The sequence below is a fragment of the Psammomys obesus genome, unplaced genomic scaffold (assembly GCF_907164565.1).
Source record: "Psammomys obesus unplaced genomic scaffold, mPsaObe1.curated_primary_1811, whole genome shotgun sequence".
Lineage (NCBI taxonomy): Eukaryota > Metazoa > Chordata > Mammalia > Rodentia > Muridae > Psammomys > Psammomys obesus.
The window spans coordinates 1872479-1893196 of NW_026590767.1; the positions used below are offsets into that span (position 1 = coordinate 1872479).

Consider the following 20718-nt stretch of genomic DNA (forward strand, 5'->3'; position numbering starts at 1 on the left):
GGCCTATTCACATGAATTAGCTAAATATTAATGCAGCCACTCTTTCAGATAGCATCAATTACTGCTGGGCTGAGCTCTGGAATGTCTTTTTTTTGTTGTTGTTATAATAAAAGAAATCAACAAATAGGTGCTTACAAACTGTTAGGCATGATTTTCACGTTCTCTAAGATCAAAAAGTAGGGACTTGCCTCAGGAACCAGGAATGTTCTTTTCCACTCTAAGCCATCATTGAGGCTGCACCACCCCAGGGGACTGTCCCCCCAGCCACATACATTGTTCTGCCCTGACTTGTGTCCGCAGCACACTGGTAACCCATGCCTTTGTCCTGGTAGCCAAGGGAATGACTTAGGGAATAGGATAAAAGAATGCTGCTGGGATTTCTAGCAGGTACCTGCTTCCCTGGAATGAAACTGCATCTAGAAAATCTGCTCACACAAAACAGACCCTGGCCACACACCACAGCGTGGGCATTGCGTCTCACCTTGGTCACGGAAACCCAAGGTGGGTGGGGGTGCTAGGAAATCCAATCACCGCAAGGCTGTGGCTGGAACGGAATTTCACAACAGTCCTCCAGGAGCTGAAAGGTCACCGAGTTAAGTTGTTCAAGATACCTGTGTGCCAGGGAAGGGCCATCACAATGCTCTGCTGGGCTCCTGGTTTTCTGGCCAGAGCCACTCTTCAGAGCTACGTCGGGGCAACAGCCTTTGCGGCTGAGCCTCCTTTTAAGACATAGAGTGTGAATATTTAAAAACAAAAAAAACAAAAAACTAACACGATGCTTGAGGAAGAGATGGAACTATTTTACTATTTATAACAGTAACGCAATATTTTTTATTTTATGGCTCTCCCTGATACGAACTTTAAAAATCTACATAATCTAGAAAAATAACACTCCTATCCCACCATCCTACTGTCCATCGAGACAGTCTTGTTACGCAGCCCAGGCTGGCATCAACCTCAAGATCCTGCCTCAGATCATCCCTAGTGCTAGAATGGCAGGTCCAACACTCTGGACTCTCTGTAGACCCTTCTCCTTAGCAGTTCTTGCCATTGGCACAAAGCCACCACATACAAACGTCCAGACACCAAAGAAATAGAATGTACAACCAGAGAAACAAGAGCCAGGCATCTTGGGGAAACCAAGGCAGCCTCTTCCCTACCAAAGCCTGGGAGCACTGCAACAACCGGACGTGGAGCAGGAACTGCTGCAATGGAGTAGAAGCCTAGAGTGGCAGAGATCGTCCTAGGGCCTCGCCGACAGCCACACACGGGTTATTCAACAGCCTTACTGGAAATGAATCTGCAAGCCAAGACCGAAGTTGCCCGAAATCAGGAACGTAAGCAGCTCCTCTCTATGCATCCCGTCACACCCGGGGTATCACCTCAGGGATATGCAGAACACACTCAAAGTCACTTGACTGTGAGAGTGGACTACTGTGGTGTAGACCTCCAAAGGCATAAGAAGTGAAGCGCATCAAGTCACTCACGAAGTGAATCAGTGGACTTCCCTTTGGCTCTGACATCCATCTATCTCCTCAGAGCGTACCCGGCAAAAGGAAAAAGTCCCGTTAGTCACAAAATACTAACAAGAAGAAGCAAAAAAAAAAAAAAAAACCAGCAAGATGCATCATAACAAGTAAATAAAAACTTGTCACAAAGATGCGGCCGACCTACCGGCACCTATCACCTCTCTTCGATCAGGTCAAGTAGCTTTTCACTCTATTAAAATGCAAGTGTCCCTAGAAGTGATTCTAACTCCACTGAAAGACCCTCAAAATACCCCATGGCCTTAACCACTCTGTCCCACCATGGAGGTCCACACTTCTCCTCTAGAAGGGTTGCTTCTTTGTCACCAAGGCCAGCTTCCACCCTGGGTGTCTGTCCATCCGTGAAACCATGCCTGCTGATGGCTGCCAGCTAGCAGGCATAGAACGAAGTAGGTCACAGTTTGAATTTCAGACAGCCTCTAAGGCAAGGAGAGAAGATGGATGACCAGGAAGAGCTTCCCTATATAACAAGGACACTCTTCTGATAAGGTTCTAATATTCTTTCCAGGCATCTGTGTGCTACAACAGGTATTGATTTTTGTCAACAAATGGTAGGACTACAGCGCTTTTTGACCTGGCATTTAAACTTACTGATAAAACATAAGCTGCTGGGCCTGTCCCCATAAAAACTCTTACACAGCCAAGTATTGACATCTAAGGTTTACAGGCTCTCCGTCCAGAACCAAACGCAAGCACAGCCCAGGATTTTAGAGGAAAAACAGAGAATCATATTACAATGTTCCTCCATCTGGCTTGATGGCTGACAGGATCAATGTCACCCAGAAAGGTTAAGTGATTTGATCAAGGTCACAAAGCCAGAGGCCGGGCCAAGGCTAGCCCAGACTTTCCAGCTCCCTTAGCAATGCTCTTCAACCACAGCAGGCTGCCCTGTGAACTCTCCCACAGGAATTAAGTCAAAAGTTCAAGATTTATGTGAGCCTGGGACGCTGACGACTGCCAACTGTATTTTTATTGATGGAGAAATTTTAAAATGCACAGGCTGTTTCAGCTTTTAGGTCAAGTCTCCCCAGCTCCCTAAAGCCTCGCTAAGGCCCCCGCCTTAAGTCTATAATTAGGGCTTTTAAAAATATCACTAATCAGGACATCTGAAGGCTGTGCCCCCTGGTGTGTTTGGTTTTGTTTTGTTTTGTTTTTAATGTCGCCATCCTTGCAATAGGCTGTCAAATTCATCTGCTTTGGTTTGATGTGAACGGAGACAAACCAAATCTAGCAGGGTTGGAGATGAACTTGGGAGTGTAACTGAGAAAGGAGTACTGTCTTAGTCAGGCTTCTATTGCTGCGAGGAGACACCATGATCAAAACAACTTCTATAAAAGAAAGTATTTAATTGAAGGCTTGCTCACGGTTTCAGAGGTTAGTCCATTGTCATCATGGTGGGAAGAAGCATGGTAGCACGAAGGCTTTTGAAGCCTCAAAGCCCATCCCCTTAATGTATCTCTTCCAACAAGGCCACACCTCCTAATCCTTCTCAAATAGTGCTACTCCCAGGTGACTGAGTGTTCAAATATATATCAGCCTTTGGGGGCTGTTCTTATTCAAACTACCACAGGTACAGTCTGGCTTCTAGAAATCTCTATCAAACAGCCCACTGACAAGTGAGGTGTTTAATTAGAAATATATGGTAGTGGGGGGCGGGCCGTAGGGAGGGCTCTAGGATCTGCTGCAAGATAAGGCATCCCAGCCAGCAGCAGCTCATGGCTAGGGAGAGGCTGAGAAGGAAGAGCTCTTGGAAGATTACCATCAACACCTTCCAAGGTAACGCACCTGAACCGCCCTACTGATGAGGTTTCCATTAGGATGAGTTTCCAGAAGGATTGACAGCCTACACACTTTGTCTTTTTCGTTCTTTTCTATTCCTACACTCACCAACTTGGATGCCATCTCCACCAATTTTTTTAAAAAACAAAATCATCAGAACCATGGCGATTCAGGGCTATTAGCAGCAACAGGGTAACCAATTAAATAATCTGGGATCTCAGACCACATACTTTTGTTTTCCCTCCTTCCTCCTAGCCCTTCCCCCAGGAAAAAGAAGAAAATGAGACTGCCTTTCTGGTACGGAATACATGGTATTTGCAGGTCTCAACAGAGATGAAACCAAAATGGAAAAACCCCTTGTCACTAGAAAGGACCACTCCAAAAACAAGAATCTTGACGCTGTTATCCCGCTGTAGAGCCTCTCCACTCAAGCAACGGAGCCAAACTTTTAGTCAAACATGATTTGCCCAAGAACTGACTCTCAGAATCTTCAGAAACCATCACTTTAAATATGAGCTTGAGGAAATAACTCCCAGATAATCTATGGAGACAAATTCCCTAGGAAGGTGAGATCTAGCTAAGTTACCTTTTCCATGCTGATGCACAATCGTAGAACCTTTCATGGCCCTCAACCTGGTTACATTTCAAAAAGCAGCATCTGAATTGGTAATATTTGATCCAGAGAAGTCAAGTTGAGCCTACACTAAGGATGACATCACAAGATTGCTGTGCTCAGGGCAATGAGCTAGTGCTGGCAAAGTGTGAGGTCATCAGCTAGTGAGCTGCTACAACACGACCTGGTGAGGCCCTTCACACCTGCAATAGAAGGACTTGGCTTAAAAGGGAATGGGAGCTCTATTCACCCATTCAGCCAATGCAGGAATGCACAGTGTGTGTGTGTGTGTGTGTGTGTGTGTGTGTGTGTGTGTGTGTGATGGAATGTTAAAGAGATGCTAAATTTTAAGGAGGCCTTATGCTCACTAGGTTTGAGAAATCCTGGGAACCTATGTTTCACTAGAGGACTCCTCAGAGCAAGAATGGTGCTTTTGGACTCTGTCTCTAAGCAAGGGTCACAACACAACGTTTCCTAAACTTACTGTAAGATTCAGGTCACCCTTCAACAGAGTCATTCTGAACTAGGGTCCCTGAGAACACTTTGAGAAACAGTGGCTTGGTTTCCTCATCTATGGAACAGATCCGAACACTGCTCTGTTTCAGATAAGACCCATAAAGGATGTGTGGAAGCCTCTTAGGCCAAAAAACATCCATTCTACACCAGGCTGGTTCTTGCTCTCAAGAAGCCAATGGATTGCTGAAAAAGACAGGCCCACAATGCTGGCTTCCATGACAGACAGTGTCACAAAGTAGAACAGGTGAGTTCCCGGAGTTTCCACAAACAAGAAAACCTTCCACAGAAGAAGCCATCCCCGACGGAGATCAGCAAGAGTATTTAAAAGTTAGGAGCAACCCAAACACTCAAGAATATTCACCTAAAAATCAAACAGCACCTCCTTACCAACAACACCAACTTTTCTTAACCAAAACTACAATGTTCTGCCCCATTTCATTTGTTTTTCTTTTTTGCTGCATTGGTGAGGATCGATCTTGTGGCTTCATTCTTTTTCTTGTCTTTTCTCCTTTTCACTTTTCAAAATGGGATTTCTCTGCATAACCCTGGCTGTTCTGGAACTCACTCTACAGACCACACTGTACTGGAACTCACAGAGATCCACCTGCCTTCTGCCTCCCAAGTGCTGGTATTAAAGATGTATGCCACTACTAACTTGTTTAATTCTTTTTCTTAAAGATGTATTTATTTCTGTGTGTGTGTGTGCGTGTGTGTATGTGTACATGCATGCAGACTGTGCTAGTTTTAAGTCACAAGCTAGAGTCATCTGAGAGGAGGGAACCTCAATTAAGAAAATGCCTCCATAAGATCCTCAGGGTGGGCAAGGCTGTAAGATATTTCCTTAATCAGTGATTGATGGAGGAGGGTCCGGCACATTTTGGCCCTGTTTCTGTAAGAGCAGGCTGAGCAAGCCATGGGAAGCAAGCCAGTAAGCAGCACCCCTCCACAGCTTCTGCATCAGCTCCTACCTCCGGGTTCCTGCCTTCACTTCTTTTGACGATGAACTGTTCTATGGAACTGTGAGCCAAATAAACCCTTTCCTCTTCAAATTGCTTCTAGTCATGGTATTTTATCCCAGCAACGGTGACCCTAAAGCATTGACTGAAGGAATCTGATCTCTCTTTCCACCAGGTGGGTTCCAGGCCCTCAGGCGTGGCAGCAAGCACCTTCCTGCCCACTGCGGCATCACTCAGTCCTTTTCCTAATTATGGTCTGCTGGGTTTGTGCTCACATTTGGCTACCCTGCTTTCCGAACTCTACTTAGGGCTGAAGACTGCCGCTGGAAGGGAAAGCTTGCTTTCCTGCATTGAGCCAACAAAACCAGACAAATGACCATCTAGCAATCTGGTGGAAGGAATCCCCTGTACAACATTTTTCAAGCTGGAAGATACAAACTTAAAACATGAAGTGTCCCAAAGGGGAGCAGGGGAAACAGTGCTCACAAAACCCAACACTGCAACACTCAGCCCAGTCAAGGAAGCACAGGTGGCTAGCTTTACTCAAGGAGAATATTCAAACACACCCGAGTGGCATCTCCGGACAGCAGAGGCACCAGGGGAATCCGTGTGGATGCAAGGATGTTTCCAGGTGCCTGAGATGCAAAGAATTCAGAACCTCTGCATCTTCTCTAGTAATCAGGTCAGGTATTTGACACTTGAGGTGGCGGGGTGGGGGGGTGGGGGGGTGGGGGATGGTTTGAACGGTAACATCCCCTGTCCCGCCCTGCCAAGTATCCTAGTCCGGGCATTCCCTATCCACACACACAGGCCACAGCTGCTTAATCTCAGCTGCCCCAGGCTGCACCTGTGAATCAGACCATCCTAATCACACTAACAGATGGCAGAGGCCAAGTAGCCAGCTAAGAACTGCTATCACTTTAAATAGCATCTAATGTTTCACAGGCCCCTCCCTGCAGCAGTATCTCCCTGGTACAGCTAACACCAGCCCTTAATCACCACACAGCACCCATCTCGGGGACAGAGCTAGTGTCATTCGAGAGCTAATTAACAAAAGCCTCAGTCTCGAAGTGAGAGTGTGGTAACCTGCCTATTGGATGCCACCCCTTACACAGCACTCTGCTGTTGGCTCTCCTGTGTAGATGCTAATAGTCATCACAAGAGCCCCAGGAGTTCCCATCAGGCAGACTCTGAACCACCACAAGATTCCATCACTCGGCCTTGGTTGTTACGTCATGACTACTGGTGATGTCGTTGGGCAGCATACTTGACCCAGCACAGAACAGTCCCCAGGTGTGCCAGCCATACCAAGTGGGCGGAACCTGATGCCTCAGTCTCGGAGGCACCCACCTGTGGTGTCACTTGAGGGCTGTAAACAACTATGCAAACATATCTGCCCACTCCCGTGGGGACCTGAAATGCCCACAGGGACCAGGCTTCAAGTGGCAGGACATTCCCCTTTGCTTCTTGAGACAGTCTTCTGGTCACTATAACAAGACTTGCTGTTTCCTGCATTAAGGGTGACTAGAGGAGGTGCAGAGCCAGCAGCTGGCGTCCGTGCCCTCCAGAGCCAGGTCAGGAAGGTTCTGCCTCCTGCTTCAGGCAGAGCCAAAGAACACCAACTGTGGACAACACGTTCTGCCGGGTCCTCATGTGGTCAGAGGACAGCAAGAACGGTGACAAGTCTTTTCAAGGTTGTCACAGCTCATAGTAGCACACATTTTCCCTTGCTTTCTCCCTAAGCTAGCAGATCTCACACCTTAAAGTGACATGAAACACACACACACACACACACACTCAGCACATCTCTAACTAGCTAGGTCTGAGGACAAGCTTAAGGAGTGTGCCTCTCTAGGGAGGTCCCAGGAAATGCTGGCACTGCTGGTCCAGACACACATTGAAAACCACTTTCCTAAGTGTTCATTCTCCCTAAAGTAAACACCATATTCACCAAATTACTTCTCTTTATGCCCAAACTGTTGAGAGACTTAAGGACAAAGTCACACATTCAATGGAGTGACAACATTTATCCCGAAACCTAACAGCATTCCCTCTCTTAGCTAACCCAGGCTAAGCAATGGTGTTTTCAGTAAATGCTATAGATGAACCGAACATTCAGAGGCCACAGAAAATAAATCTAGACTCAGGCCTTGCAAATAAACCAATACTGGAATATAAATGTAAAGCTATAAAACCCACGAGAAAGGAGAGGACTGCCTTCAAGTTTGCTCCTGACGTCTTAGAGACAACACCGATGGCATGAGCGGATCCATGAGAAAGCTGATGAGCGAGACTTCCTGGGAACTTAAAACACATGCTCTACAAGAGACCAAAACAAAGGTATTCACACATCAGGAGATTCTGAAAAAAAGAGGAGTAGAGGACTGCTATCCAAAATATACCAAGAACTGTTGAAACCCAACAATAAAAGAAACAACCCAATTAAAAAATAAGCCAAAGCCTTTGGCAGACACTCACCAAAGAGCAAGCACACGGATATGGTAATCAGGCAAATAAAAAAGATGCTTCCCACCCTTGGTCAGGAGGAAAACGCATTCCAGAAAGGCAGAGATCTACGGCACCAGCATCAACAAACGCTGGCAAGGACGCCGAGCGAGGGGAGTTCTCCTCCATGGATGGTGGCAACACAAAATGTTGTGGCTGCCTGGAAGAGTGGTTTGGCAAGCTTCCAGTGAATCTGAACTTACCACAGCATCTAACTGTCATGTTCCAAGGAGAAAAAGAGGAAAAGTGTATCTAAACAAACCCACACCTCCTTTATGGCATCTCTGCTCGTGACTGCCAAACCCAGGCAACAACTAAGATAGCTTTCGATGGAAGAGGTACAAAACCATCTACATACAAACTAGAAGATGCTGTTCGGTACTAAGAAAAAATTTTCTAAAGTCTATGGAATATTCAGGGGAAAAAAATGTAATGCATATCAGTAGAGGGAAGACGCCAGTCTGAAGAGCCTGCATGGTATACGAATCTAACATATGATGTTTCTGAACAGGCAAAGCTATGGAAAGAATGGTGGTAGCTAAGGGCTGGGCAGGGGGCATGTGAATAAGTGATGCTCAACAATGTTTAGGATAATAAATTTGTGCGCTACCCCAAGGAGAGAGATGTGTCGTTACTCATTTACATAAGTCCCGGGGCCTGCTGGGAACCTCAGTGACCACAGATCCTGGGCTCTACGTGGGCTTGACTGTTAACAATGGGAGGTGCTATCCTTGGGGCAGGAAGAAAGTACATGGTATTTCATTCAAGACGTATTTTATTTAAGAGTAAGATCTCTTAATTTTCCCGTGAGCTGTTCTAATCTGTTCTACCTGCTTTCTTTCTGATCCCCCTGCCTCCGCCTCTAGCGTGCCGAGACTGCAGGCATGTGCTACCAGACACTCGGTTGACGCAGTGACGGGGGTTGAAAGCAGGTCGCTCTCTGCATGCTAGGTAAGCACTTTACCCATCAAGGTGCAGCACCATAGGCTCATTTTAATAACTCATTGCAATTATTCATGATTAATTTACATTTACTTGTGACCCCCCCCAAAAAAAAATCTGTCACTATAACACTAAATAAATATACCAGACTAAAAAACAACAACAACAACCAAACAAGAAAACCCAGTTACCAATACAATTCTCTCTGGAACAGTCCAGCCCTGCCTGGAGACTATAACTGATTCTGTGTTTTGCTTCCTAGTGGAGTGAAAGTTCCCAAGCACTCATTCTTCGAAGCACTTACTCTCCTTTAATCCCTCTAGCTTCCCAGAAGACGCAGCTGCCGAATTCCCATCTGAGGCACAGATAGCAACTGAGAAGTAGCGAACCAAGACTGGAACTTCGGCTGCCCAGCTCCAGAGCGAGTGCCCGGCGTCCACCGCCTTACAACATACCAGCATTCACCCCCTTTCTCACCACCGTCCTCCCAGTGAGACGTACTTTCTTCCCCTCAGCAAGAGGCATGATTGCAAAGGCTAGGGCCTCCGTTCTCCGTATTCTAGACCAGACAAGTCTTTGTTAAGCTACACGCTATATATAAGGAGCCTCTCTGGTCTCCCAACCGAAAGCCACCACTACCTTGCCCCCTGGAAGACTTCCCAAAGTGGATCAGTCAGGCAAGATGGCTCACACCTGTGGGCCCAGTACTCAAGAGGCTCATGAAAGGATCACATGAGCCTGAGGTTCAAGTGCAGCCTGGGCAACAAAGTTGAGACCTTGTGTCCATAAAAGAATAAATCAACAGTAGCAATGAAATACCCTGGTGTGAGAATACCAGGTGAATTGCCTCCAGGAATACCCTGGTGATTGCCTGGAGGCAATCACCCCTAAGTCAGGAAAGGCATGATGGGGGTTATGAAGAAAACCATGATGGCCACAGTTCTACTAGTGGTCTATCTATGAACACCGAGAGACCGAAGAAGGAAGTAAAACCACAGACAGCAGTGTTTGTTTGGAAGAGAGAGCTGCTGACACAAGAAGAAAGGACAAGTGGCGAGAGGGTGGACAGCAAACACAGTTTATTCTCAAGTCAGGAAAATAGGGACAGCAGACACAGTGGGGAACAGCGAGGGCTGAGGGGCACAGCACGGCGGGACGGAGCAGCCGACAGAAGACAGGTGACAGGCAGGGCTCCCCTTGTCACTCCTCTCTCGGGGACCTCCAGAGGCAGTTACTTACTCTGGTTGTTCCTGTTCTCACTGACAAAGTCTTCGGAGCTATCTGTGTCGTCCTCGTCATCTCCAGATGAGATGGCATCTGCATTCAAAAGAACATATCCATGGATGCGATTGCAAAGGCAAAGGTCACCCTCACCTGCGGCTGGCTGCGCCCTTCTCAAAGCGAGACCAACCACCCAGGAGCCCAGCAGAAACATCAGAGGCCACGGATAGTCCAGATCGTCTTAGTGGCTTAAAGCGTCTCTCTGTGATGAGCTGGTCTCTGATTCTCAGGGGTTTCTGCTTTCTCGTTTCTAAACCCACTCCATAATTGAGATGGATTTTTAAGTTTCAAATCGTATTCAAGTCCCCAATAATTTTTTAATGACTTGTTTGTTTGTTTGTTTATGTGCATGGGTGTTTTGCTTCCATGTATGTCTGAATAAGGGTATGGGATCCCTTGAAACTGTAGTTACAGACAGTTGTGATCTGCCGTGTGGGTGCTGGGAATTTAACCCGGCGCTCCTAACCACCGGGCCATCTCTCCACCCCACCGCAACAACATTTGACTCTATAATAGCCAAATACTGGTTTTGTTTTCCCCTTTCAGTATTTTGGGCTCCCTTCAAATAGAAAAGACCTCCAACAAAACTCAGGTCTCTGGGTGGACCTTCTGATTATTAACTACCTTTCTGAAGACATAATTCTCAACTTGGCCGCAAAGGAGGCCTGCTGCTCCCCATCCCCTTCACTATATGGAAGGAAAAAAACTCAAGAGTTTAATAAAGGAACTAAAGTCTAGATCCCCACATTTCAAATCTATCCTGTAAGTGCCAAGGTGCTGGGGAGTGTGGCGGGAAAGATGATGGTGTCCTGCTGCTTGTAAAATCTCTGTCAACTGAGAAATTTGTGGTACACCAGGTCCCAGTGAGGAATTTCAGAAATAGATTGGCCAAGCACAGTAGCCTACACCTGTGGTCTCAGCTCTTGGGAAGATGATTGGAGGCTAACATGAATCCAGGAGTTCAAGTCCAGCCTGGGCCACAGAAGGAGACCTTGTCTCAAATAAATGAAAAATTAGTTGATACTGTATATGTGTGCCTGGCAGCCAATGAGTACAGTTTGCTGTGATTTCACTTGGTCAAAAATAGTAATGCTTTTCAATCAGAAAACAGCTGCAGAAGAGACAGAGCGTCACACTCGCAAGCCAACTCACCTGTGACATTCACCATGAAGTACCAAGATTCAATGTCTACCGTCCTAGCTGCAGTACACGCATAGAGGCCGGAGTCTCTAGGTGTGGCACCTTTTATCTGCAAGTACTCCCCAATAAGCACTGTCCTATTGTTGGGCCCCAAGTGCACCCCATCCTTAGTCCAACTGATCACGGCAGCATCTTTCAACATGCAGTGCAACTCTATCGACTCCCCGGGGGCGACCACGTAAGCTTCTGGTTGGGAGATTTGGTATTTGGTTGGTGGCTCTGCAGAACAGATGGGAGAGAGAAGACAGAGGCAGATGGGAAGGAGGGAGAGGAAAGAAGGTCCAACAAAGGTCAGTGGAGGCGCCAGTTCTTTCCCAGGGGGCTGTGCTTGATTTACACATGGCCCCAGGCGGTGTCCATCTCTCCCCCGCACCCCAGAAGCCAGGAAGCAGCCCCCACTCAGACTTGACTGACAGCACTGGGAACAATGGCCACAGAAGCATCCAGCAGAAGCTGTCCTGTGTTGGTTCGTTTCCACATATTGTAAATAGGGCTTGAAAAACCAACCGAACCCTAAAGTGGAAGGAAAATCCATGAGAAAATTTTAAAGTTGATTGCCAAGCTGGCCGTTCAGCATGACTGTGTATGTGATACGTGCACACACATACACACTCTCACAGTGACTTAACTACTTATTCATGTTTCACTTGGCCTGTTATCACAAAACCAAGCTTTTCAGGATGAAACATCTCAAATTTAAGAGGCAAATAGATTCATCTACACAACTCTTTTGCCATTCGGGAGGTGGAAGCTGTTGGCTTGCTCATTTTTATGAGCTCTCCAGGTCAAATCAGTACTGAGCTGGTTCGGTATTGGGTGAGCTGGGACGTGCTGTCTGTCCCAAAAGGATAGATGCCTGGGGGCCTTTAACATTGAAAGAAAGAAAAGTAGGGGTCCATGGCAATTAATGGGCCTATGCTGGAATACATCAGCATCCTGGACAAGGACTCTGCCTACAGAGCTGACTTCTCATGCTACTGGAGAAGCCAGACCCATCCTGCCCACCAACCCACCCACTGCCCCAGGCTTCCCATCTCCTTCAACACCCTTCTCTTCCTTATTAACACAGTGTCCTCCTTCTTACTCCTGTTTAGCCCACTCCTCCTCAGATGCCCAGCTCAGTCATGGCCCTCCATGATCCAATACCCACCATCAGTCAACTAGCTGGAAATAAAAGGGTCTATCCCACTCTAACGTCCATCTGCCCCCCACCCCAAACTACTGGAATAGACACATCGCCTGTGGATGTCCTGACTCCCTGGGGAAACCTTCAGGTTGCAGAAAGAAGGCTCAGTTCTGATAGGTGTTTGCAGCCCACTCCTATCTCCACCCTGGGCCCACCTGTGCCATACACGGAGAAGGCAGACATATTGAACCCCACCACAGTCCTCTAAGAGACTGGGCATGATAAGACCCAGCAGGATCCCAAAAGAAGTGAAAGGAAGCCACTGGCCTTCTGTGGGGCCAGGGTGGCCATGAGGGCCCATGAAGTAAGCTTTCATCCCTGCAGTGAGAGCTGTGAATGGTACCCTGAGTCCCAACCCTGGAAAACACAATGCTTCTTCCCCCACACTGGGACAGTTCCAGATCTGGGCACCAGCAGAGGCATCACAAGGCAGTTATTCTGCCCAGAGCCCACTCAAAAGAACAAATCTCCCACATGACCAAAATACAGTCAATTCATATTTCAAGTCCCACTATTAAATAAACGTCTGGTCCAAGAAATACCAGCACAGAAGCAGCAGCCAACACAAGGGGCCTAAGGCTTTTCACAGGGGACCAAGAGGGGCACAGACATTAAATAGTACATGAACACAAAGAGGGAAACCCACATAAGGGAGAAAATAGTAGTTGATGAAACATGGAAAAACAGCCCCCCTGCCCATACACACACAAAAAAAGGTCAAAAAGTAAGCCCCAACTGACAACCAGGTGAGGTTTCAAAGGCTTGTTTTTCTCACTCACCGACTGTTTATTGAACACCTACCATAGGCCAAGCTTTGTTCTGTATGCTCAAGAAGCAACAGAAGACTAGGGAGAGTCCCCTACCCTAATGGACCTTCCATTGCAGTGGAGCAAATGAAAGTAAATAGAAAATTCACAGAAAATATAAAGTATGTGAGGTAGCCTTAAGGATGAGGCAGCTAGGTAGCAGTCCACAAAGAAATGGTGGGCAGAGGCGCCATGGGCAGCAGGAGCCAGCAAAGCATGGCCTGAGGGCCAAGTCAGCGCTTGCTTTCGTAAACAAAGACTTCTTGGAACAGGGCCATACTCCTTCGGGTATGTATTGTCTGGGGCCGCTTTTGCGTTACAAGGACAGACGGGAGTCATTGCAAAAGGAATCTCACGGCCCACAAGCCCCAAACACTGAGAGTGTTGCCCTCACAGAAGGTGGTGCAGCTTCTGTTTTAGGAGGTGACGGGAGGAGTCTCCTCCAAGGAGCAACGCACAGAGCCAAGTTTGAAAGATGTCGAGAATTTGGATGGCAAGTTCTCAGATCAGGTCTCCCAGGCCTGTGTAAACAGAGGCAGCTGACCTGGGTGGATAAGAGAATAAGGAAGGGCAGGGTCTGGCAAGATGGCTCAGTGGATGAAGGCATGCTTGCCTAAAGCCAAGTGTGGTCCCCAAAACCCATAAAAAGGTGGAAGGAGAGGAGAGAAACTGACTCCACAAAACTGTGCTCTGACCTCCACATACACAGCATCACAGAACATGTGCCCACACACACCCACACATCATGCACACACACAATAACAATGATAATAACAAATAACAAGTAAAATAAAGGGTTTATATATATTTTAAGGACAAGGAAGAAAAACATGGAGAGGAAGGGGGATTCAGTTTGACCCCAAGTCTCACACCCTCTGCCACTCTGGTCTTAGGATCTTTGAATCAAAGATTCATACAATGTTAGAAAATGAAAGGGCAAAATAAGGGCTACCCCATCCACTGAGAAGCCCTTCCTCCACATGATAGCAACAAAGGACCAAGACTCATTGAAATCAGGCTGCATGCTGGACCATGCCGGACCAATTCCCCTGCACTGCAGAAGCATTTCTAGTTCTGAAGGATGAACAGGCAGATGAGGTAGAACAGGACACTGGATGTTTGATACAGGGGCCCTGCCCTGGACATGGGGACGCCCGCGATAATTTTCTTTTTGCCCTGCACAGCCTCCCAGCCACCGGATCTCCAGACCCTGAGATCCAAGAATGCTCAGCCAGTCCAGGTAAGGCCCCCAGAAACCACTGTGTCCTTCTTCCAGACACTCACCCCACTGTGGTTCTAAAGCTCTGGCTGTGGCTCAGAAACAACTGGGTTTTCAAGGCTCCCATCTCAATGAATGGTGAGGCCAGCGTGGCATGCTCAAAGCAGGATCTGATCTCTAGTAAAACCAAGTGGAAAGTCTCTCGTTTCCCAGGAAGATGGCTAGCATCATCTGAAAGCCTGTCAGAAAGATCAGACTCCATGAAGTCACACCATCTTAACATCCAGGCCTCCTCCAATAACGCAGGAAACAACTCCTCCTGCTCCCGCCTCCCCACCTCCAATAGCCTTTTCATAAGAAGCCTCACGCAGGGGACAGCAGCAACAGCAGTAAGCAATGCTACCTCCTCGTTGGGTATTCTAGGGAGGAGGGAGATCTGGTGAATACAAGCAAAAGAAAGGGAGGGAAAGGGGGAGGTAGAAGGTCAAACAGCACAGAGTGAGGGAAGAAACAACAGAGAAGGATATTGAGGGATGGGCAGGACCATAGTAAGGGGGGATAAAAAGCCAAACCAATGGCATCCCAGGCCACCCAATGTGCCCACTGATCCAGTGGGGCACACATGAGATACCTCATGAACCAGGGTACTTAAAACAGGGACCCAAAAGGCATGCTAGGGAAAAGCCATCCTGTTCCCATCCAGCTGTTAAGGCCTGCTTGAGAGCTGAAGGATTTTCTTCTGTGCCTGACTCCTTCAGGGGACTTCAGGGCTGGCTGCTCACAATCACTGCTTGCTCCTAGAGTCCTCTGCATCATAACCACCTCATCGTGCTCTAAAGGGGACAAGACACCAAGGACACTGTGCATACCACAGCCCACTTGTTTCTCCCACTCAGGTGGCCTTCCGACACAGGTAGCCCCTTGCCTGACCCTACCGAGCTGCTCTGTGTAACACGTGACAACTGACATAGGGCAAGGAACTCCCTGGGAAATCTAAACAGTTCCTTTTATAGCAATACCAACATTTCCTGGATTCAGCATTTCTGATGCCATGGTTCAAACACTTCCAAGTTTCCTCCTCTAGGCTCTCCCCAAAACAATGGGGAGAATGTTCCAGAAGCTGTGTTTCTCTGCACCAAATGCTCTTTCAGAGATTTCCACAGAGAGTAGTTCGTATACGTTTTTCATAACTAAGTAGAAACTTGGAATGAAGCTTGGGACCCGGGCCATACATTGTCATTGTTACCCAAACTCTCTGAACAAACAAGGTAACATGTTTACTTTCCGGGCGGGCTGCACTCAGCTGTTTCTACCTGCTACAAACACAGCATGGCTGGAGGCTCTCCCATGTGGAGGCTTTGCTGTGTTCCTACCCACAAACTATAAACCCTTGAGACATGCCAGCAGTTTCCTGTGTACTGGGCATATTTTTAGTGAGCTGACTACTCTGATATCCAGAAAACAAATAAACAAACAAACGAACTAAGAGAGTCCTTGATAGCATCAAAAGTCAATAACGAAAATGTCGACAGTGTCAGAGCATGGTGGTGCTCGGTGGGCATTTAGGAGGGCGGGTTAGGAGGGGCACAAGTTTGAAACCTACATCAGCTTCAGAGTTTAAGGCCTACCTACACTACTGAGCGCAGTCAAAGCCAGCCCGGGGTGTGTAGTGAGACTCTGTCTTAAAAAAAAAGAAAAAGTACATATGTGGCTTTCACCCTGCCATGAGCCTCCTTTCTTCCCAAGACACCCCTCAAGTCATTATCCCTATCAGAGGTAATAGGAATTTAGGAATGAGGGGCTTCTGACCCAAGTGAATGGGAAACTGAGGCAAACTCTGACACTCTCCTCCCAACCCCCACGTCCTTCTGCAGATTCAGGTAGGTCACAGCTTCTGGGTGAGACCTCATGTGGATGTCACCTGTGTTTACCTCTCCACAAGGGCGGGGGAGGGGTACACGACACCTTCCTGTGTAGGAAGCCACCCTAGGAAACGATCCTGCAAGAAGTCGATGAGGCTGCGACTAAGAGCAGTGAACACACGGAATTCTTCCTGAGCACCATCAGGATGGCCATCTTGAGGCTCCAGAACAATGACAGCGTCTGGAAGTGGGAAGCTGCTTCAGGTAACGCTTCATGCTGCCAAGCCGGCGATAGCAGCACTTCAGACTGTCACTCTTTATAATGTTTGCCTATAAACTTTTCCCGTGTGGTTTCTGAAATGGCGCCCGAGAGCAAACAGAGAACAGATGGGAGCCCAAGTCCTGCCCCAGCCAATCATCTCCTGCAAAACGCATGGCAGATTCCCACCACTCAGGGAGAAGAAGCCACTTCTGCCAACCACCTCTGGGGCAACTAACCACACCGCATTTCACACCAAGCCTCTTCTAGGGTGTTTCCAGGACGACTTCCCTTCTAGTGTCTAAAGGATCTGAGTTAAAGATACAGTGGGGAACTCCAAACAGCTCCACTTAGGGGGTCTCCCCACAAAGGTATCATATCCCAAAACACATTCCTCTAGAAAAGGAGAGAGAGGGAAATCAGAATAGATTCACCCAGAAGGAAATCAAGGAGGAAAGGAAGGGGTGGGGAGAGAAGAGGAGAGAGGAGGCAGGGGAGAAAACCAAGGAGAAAAGGGGAGAAGAGGAGGAAGGTGAAGAAGAAGCAGCAGTCCCAGCAGGCCCATCTTGTCAAGGGACTGGGCTGACCAGCTAAACCATCTCCACCTTCCAGCACACCTCGAGACCAGCAGGATGGCACCAGGAGCACCGGGGCAAGGACAATAACATGGCATGGTGCTCTCCCAGACAGTGCCATCCAGTACAAGTCAAATAAACACCGTAGCCAGGGGACTGCCAAAAGTCTTGATGGGAATGGAAATCAAGCCACCAAATGTCACTGCAAAGTCACAGGACACCCAGTTCATGACAAGTGAGTGGCAGTGGGTTGGCCTACTCTGCCTTCCAAGCCATAAAGGTGCCCCACAGTGACCACTCCACAGTCCTGGTGAGCTTTGTCCACTGGCCACAGAACAGCACATAGAACTTGAAATGCTCTTTGTAACGGCGAATCCAGGACATCCACAAAGCAGGCCAGATGACACCTCGAACGCCCGCCTAGGCTTTTAGAAACCGGTCACACCTGGAAAGACTGGCACATTTTTGGCATGGAATGGTTGACACGGAGCTCACACCAGAGCTCAGCAGAAAGAGATGAAGGGCAATGGGGTCCTTTGGTGGAGTCAGGGAGAACCACCTCCAGCTTGTCCTCAGACACGAAGATAGCATCCCAGGGCTGGCTGCTACAGCATCTCCCCTTTCAAAGCTTCCCCTTTACAAGAACCAAATTGCACACCCTGATAGCAAACTCGGGCCTTATAAGGCCGTGGTACAACTCATCCTTAAAGAGAAGAGGAGGTCAGCACCCACACAGGACAAAGATGGAAGTTCTCAGCCTCAAGAGAAATTGCTGCATAAAATATGGGGGGTGGGAGGAAAAGAGATGTTTAGGCTGCAGAGAGGAGATCGGTGAGGAGGCTCCCAAGGCTTTCTGTTTACGACCAATAGCTGGAGCATCTATTCCGACATGTACCAGGACTGCAAACTCCTTGTGTCATGTCAGCATCACTCCCACTAAGAGCTATCTCAGCCTCAGTAGCCTGACAGCCCCCAAAACTCTGGGCTGGCTCAAGACACTCCATCAAGGAAGACCAGTAGGTAGTAAATGTTTCCAATATGAAAACCATTTCACATTACATATTTAGGCACAGCCCTCATGGTTTAGGCTTGGCATTGAGAAACTGAGCGAGCAGCCCTCCACATTTGAAAGAAATTATGCTGAGCCCAGGAGAGAATAAAAATGCAAAAAGGGCAAAAGAGCCTAAGAATGCCCTCACTTGAGAATGAGTCACTGCACCACCCAAAACCTAGACTCGAAGTGGCAGCTTCACTCCTCAGCCAGCTGCGTCCCCTCTCCCACCCAATCCTGACACGTGATGATAGTGTCCAAGTGACAGGGATGATTTCGCTCCTGGTCTCAACACGTGCACTCAATTCATACCCTCCCGAGACTGAAAATTCCCACTGGCCCACGGAGACATGCGTAGAGATCAAATCAGTGCACATACATCCCCTGGCTACTGATGGCTTTGCTTGAGCAAGAGCTGCAAAATGGAGCCTTTTGTTCTGAAAGTGTCTCCCAGAGAACTCAACCATTCGATTCCACAGCACCCAGGAAGTAGAAACTGGCATTACAAGTTATGTCAAAGCACCCAGTACTCGTGGCTCAGAGGTACAAAGAGGAGTCTGTATCCACCATCCGGCCAGCAAGGCCCAGGCCTCCTGTGTCCTGAAGGTGCACTTGCAGAGGAAACACAGGCTTCCTAAGGTCTGCAGGACTCCTTGGGACACGCTGTTCCCGAAACCTTGCCATCTAGGGCTGGATCCACAGACAGACAAACGCCACTGGGGAAACTGCTGAATTTCAGCTGTGGGGTCAGGTTTGTGACGTGGGCCATAGGACGTCTAAAGAGATGAAGGCCGGAATGGAAAGTATCCAACCTATAGATACAGTCTTAAGATCTACTTTAGTATCTCTCGAGAAAATTAATTTACATCATTACTGATCCCATATTTCCTCCCTTCCTCCCTCCTTGCATTCACATGGTAATGTCCCCTTGTCCCCACTACTCCACTTGAGAGGTTCCTACGCAACTTTTAAAATCTAACCCATACGTCTGCTCCGTATGATTTCCTGATTCCCATTATGACGCAGCCATCAACCCATCCCCGTGATGTCACAGCCTTTGTTTTATCCATGAAGGATGTACAATAGGCAGACATATTCACCCTCACCCAACAGTCCCATGGAGAGATTCGGAGAAGGTAGGAGGAGGGGAAATGAATACACTGATCTCGGCTTATCATGCTTAAAAACCACCTTCCAGGGTCAGCCTCGGGCATGGGCTGGGTTCTCACAGGCTCCCATGAGGATGGTACTTCCAATTCAGAAACCCTTCATCCCAAGACCAGAGATGAAGACCAGCGGCTATCAGGGGAAAACGTGGTCATGCAGCTTCCTCCATCCCTAGGATACCAGCAAGGCCACCTGCCGACAAGGTAGCACAGAGAGAGAGCCCAAGGCTTTCTGGGAAGTCCCTCACAGAAGAAGCGTCCTATGCACAGTAGGGCAAGGTTCTACCTGCAGCCCCGCACCAGCCAGGGGCCACCTGGGGCTTGGGTTTATGGGTCACAACCTGATTCTAACAGGTCAGCAGATGGGTCAGCAGAGGATTTATACAGCCCCGTGAGAATGTCCACTCGCATTCCTCTGACTCCAAACCAGGGTTTTCTTTCAAATGAACAAATCTGTCACATCTTATATATGCTGCTTCCCTAAGTGGGGATTCCTGCAAGGTTCCCAAGTGGAACTAAACATATGAAGGTCTTGGAAGGCTCCTCCTCATCCTGGCCATGCCTAATACCTGCTTTAAAAAAACAAAACAAAACAAAAAAACCTACAGTTCATTGTACCTCCTTCAGGGACTGGGGTGACAGATAGCTCAGTCCATAAAGTGTTGCAAGCATGATTTTGATTCCTCAGAACCCACGTTTTTTCTTTCTTTTCTTTTCTTTTCTTTTTTTTTTTTTTTCAAAAAAGCTAGGTGTGATGACAGGCAGAGGGAAATACATCCCTAGGGCCTGCTAATCAGCCAGCTTAACCTATATGTTAAGTTCCAGGTCAGTAAGGGACCCTGTCACTAAAACCAAGGGTAGACAACACCTGAAGAAAACAACTGAGGTCATCCTCTCTGGCTTTCACACAAATGCAGACACACATGTGTATGCACACACACATATGTACACACTCACACATACATGCACAGCCCACACACCTGCTATTCATCCACTAAATGAATACACACACCACGTCACACCCCCTAGGAAGTCCTTACAGTCAAGAATCCCATCAGGACTCAGCTGGCAGTGGGCTGAATTATCCTAACTGCCCAGATGCTGGGAATAAGGGCTCTAACACGAAACTACAGGCGACAGGCCCAAGAATCACAGTGCCTAGAGCAGCTACAGCTTGAGGGCCTGCTTGCAATGAACTAGGGTAATTGGCAGGTGTTCCTGAGGCCGGACTACATTCCAGAGGCAAGTTTGTGCG

The 20718-nt window shown here is 47.9% G+C and overlaps 1 protein-coding gene across 5 annotated transcripts in view; it reads right to left on the bottom strand.

The window, feature by feature from the left end:
* Positions 1–20718, bottom strand: part of Fgfr2 (fibroblast growth factor receptor 2) — a 103961-nt gene that overhangs the window by 68839 nt on the left and 14404 nt on the right. For 2 of the 5 annotated variants that reach the window (XM_055608803.1, XM_055608802.1), the window contains exons 3-4: positions 11292–11558; positions 10098–10175 (exon numbers count right to left, since the gene is read on the bottom strand). The exons of 2 other annotated variants lie outside the window; for them this stretch is intronic. In XM_055608803.1, the coding sequence (XP_055464778.1) occupies positions 10098–10175; positions 11292–11558 (345 nt within the window). The remainder of the gene's footprint in view (positions 1–10097; positions 10176–11291; positions 11559–20718) is intronic. One more of the 5 variants, XM_055608804.1, reaches the window with a different exon arrangement.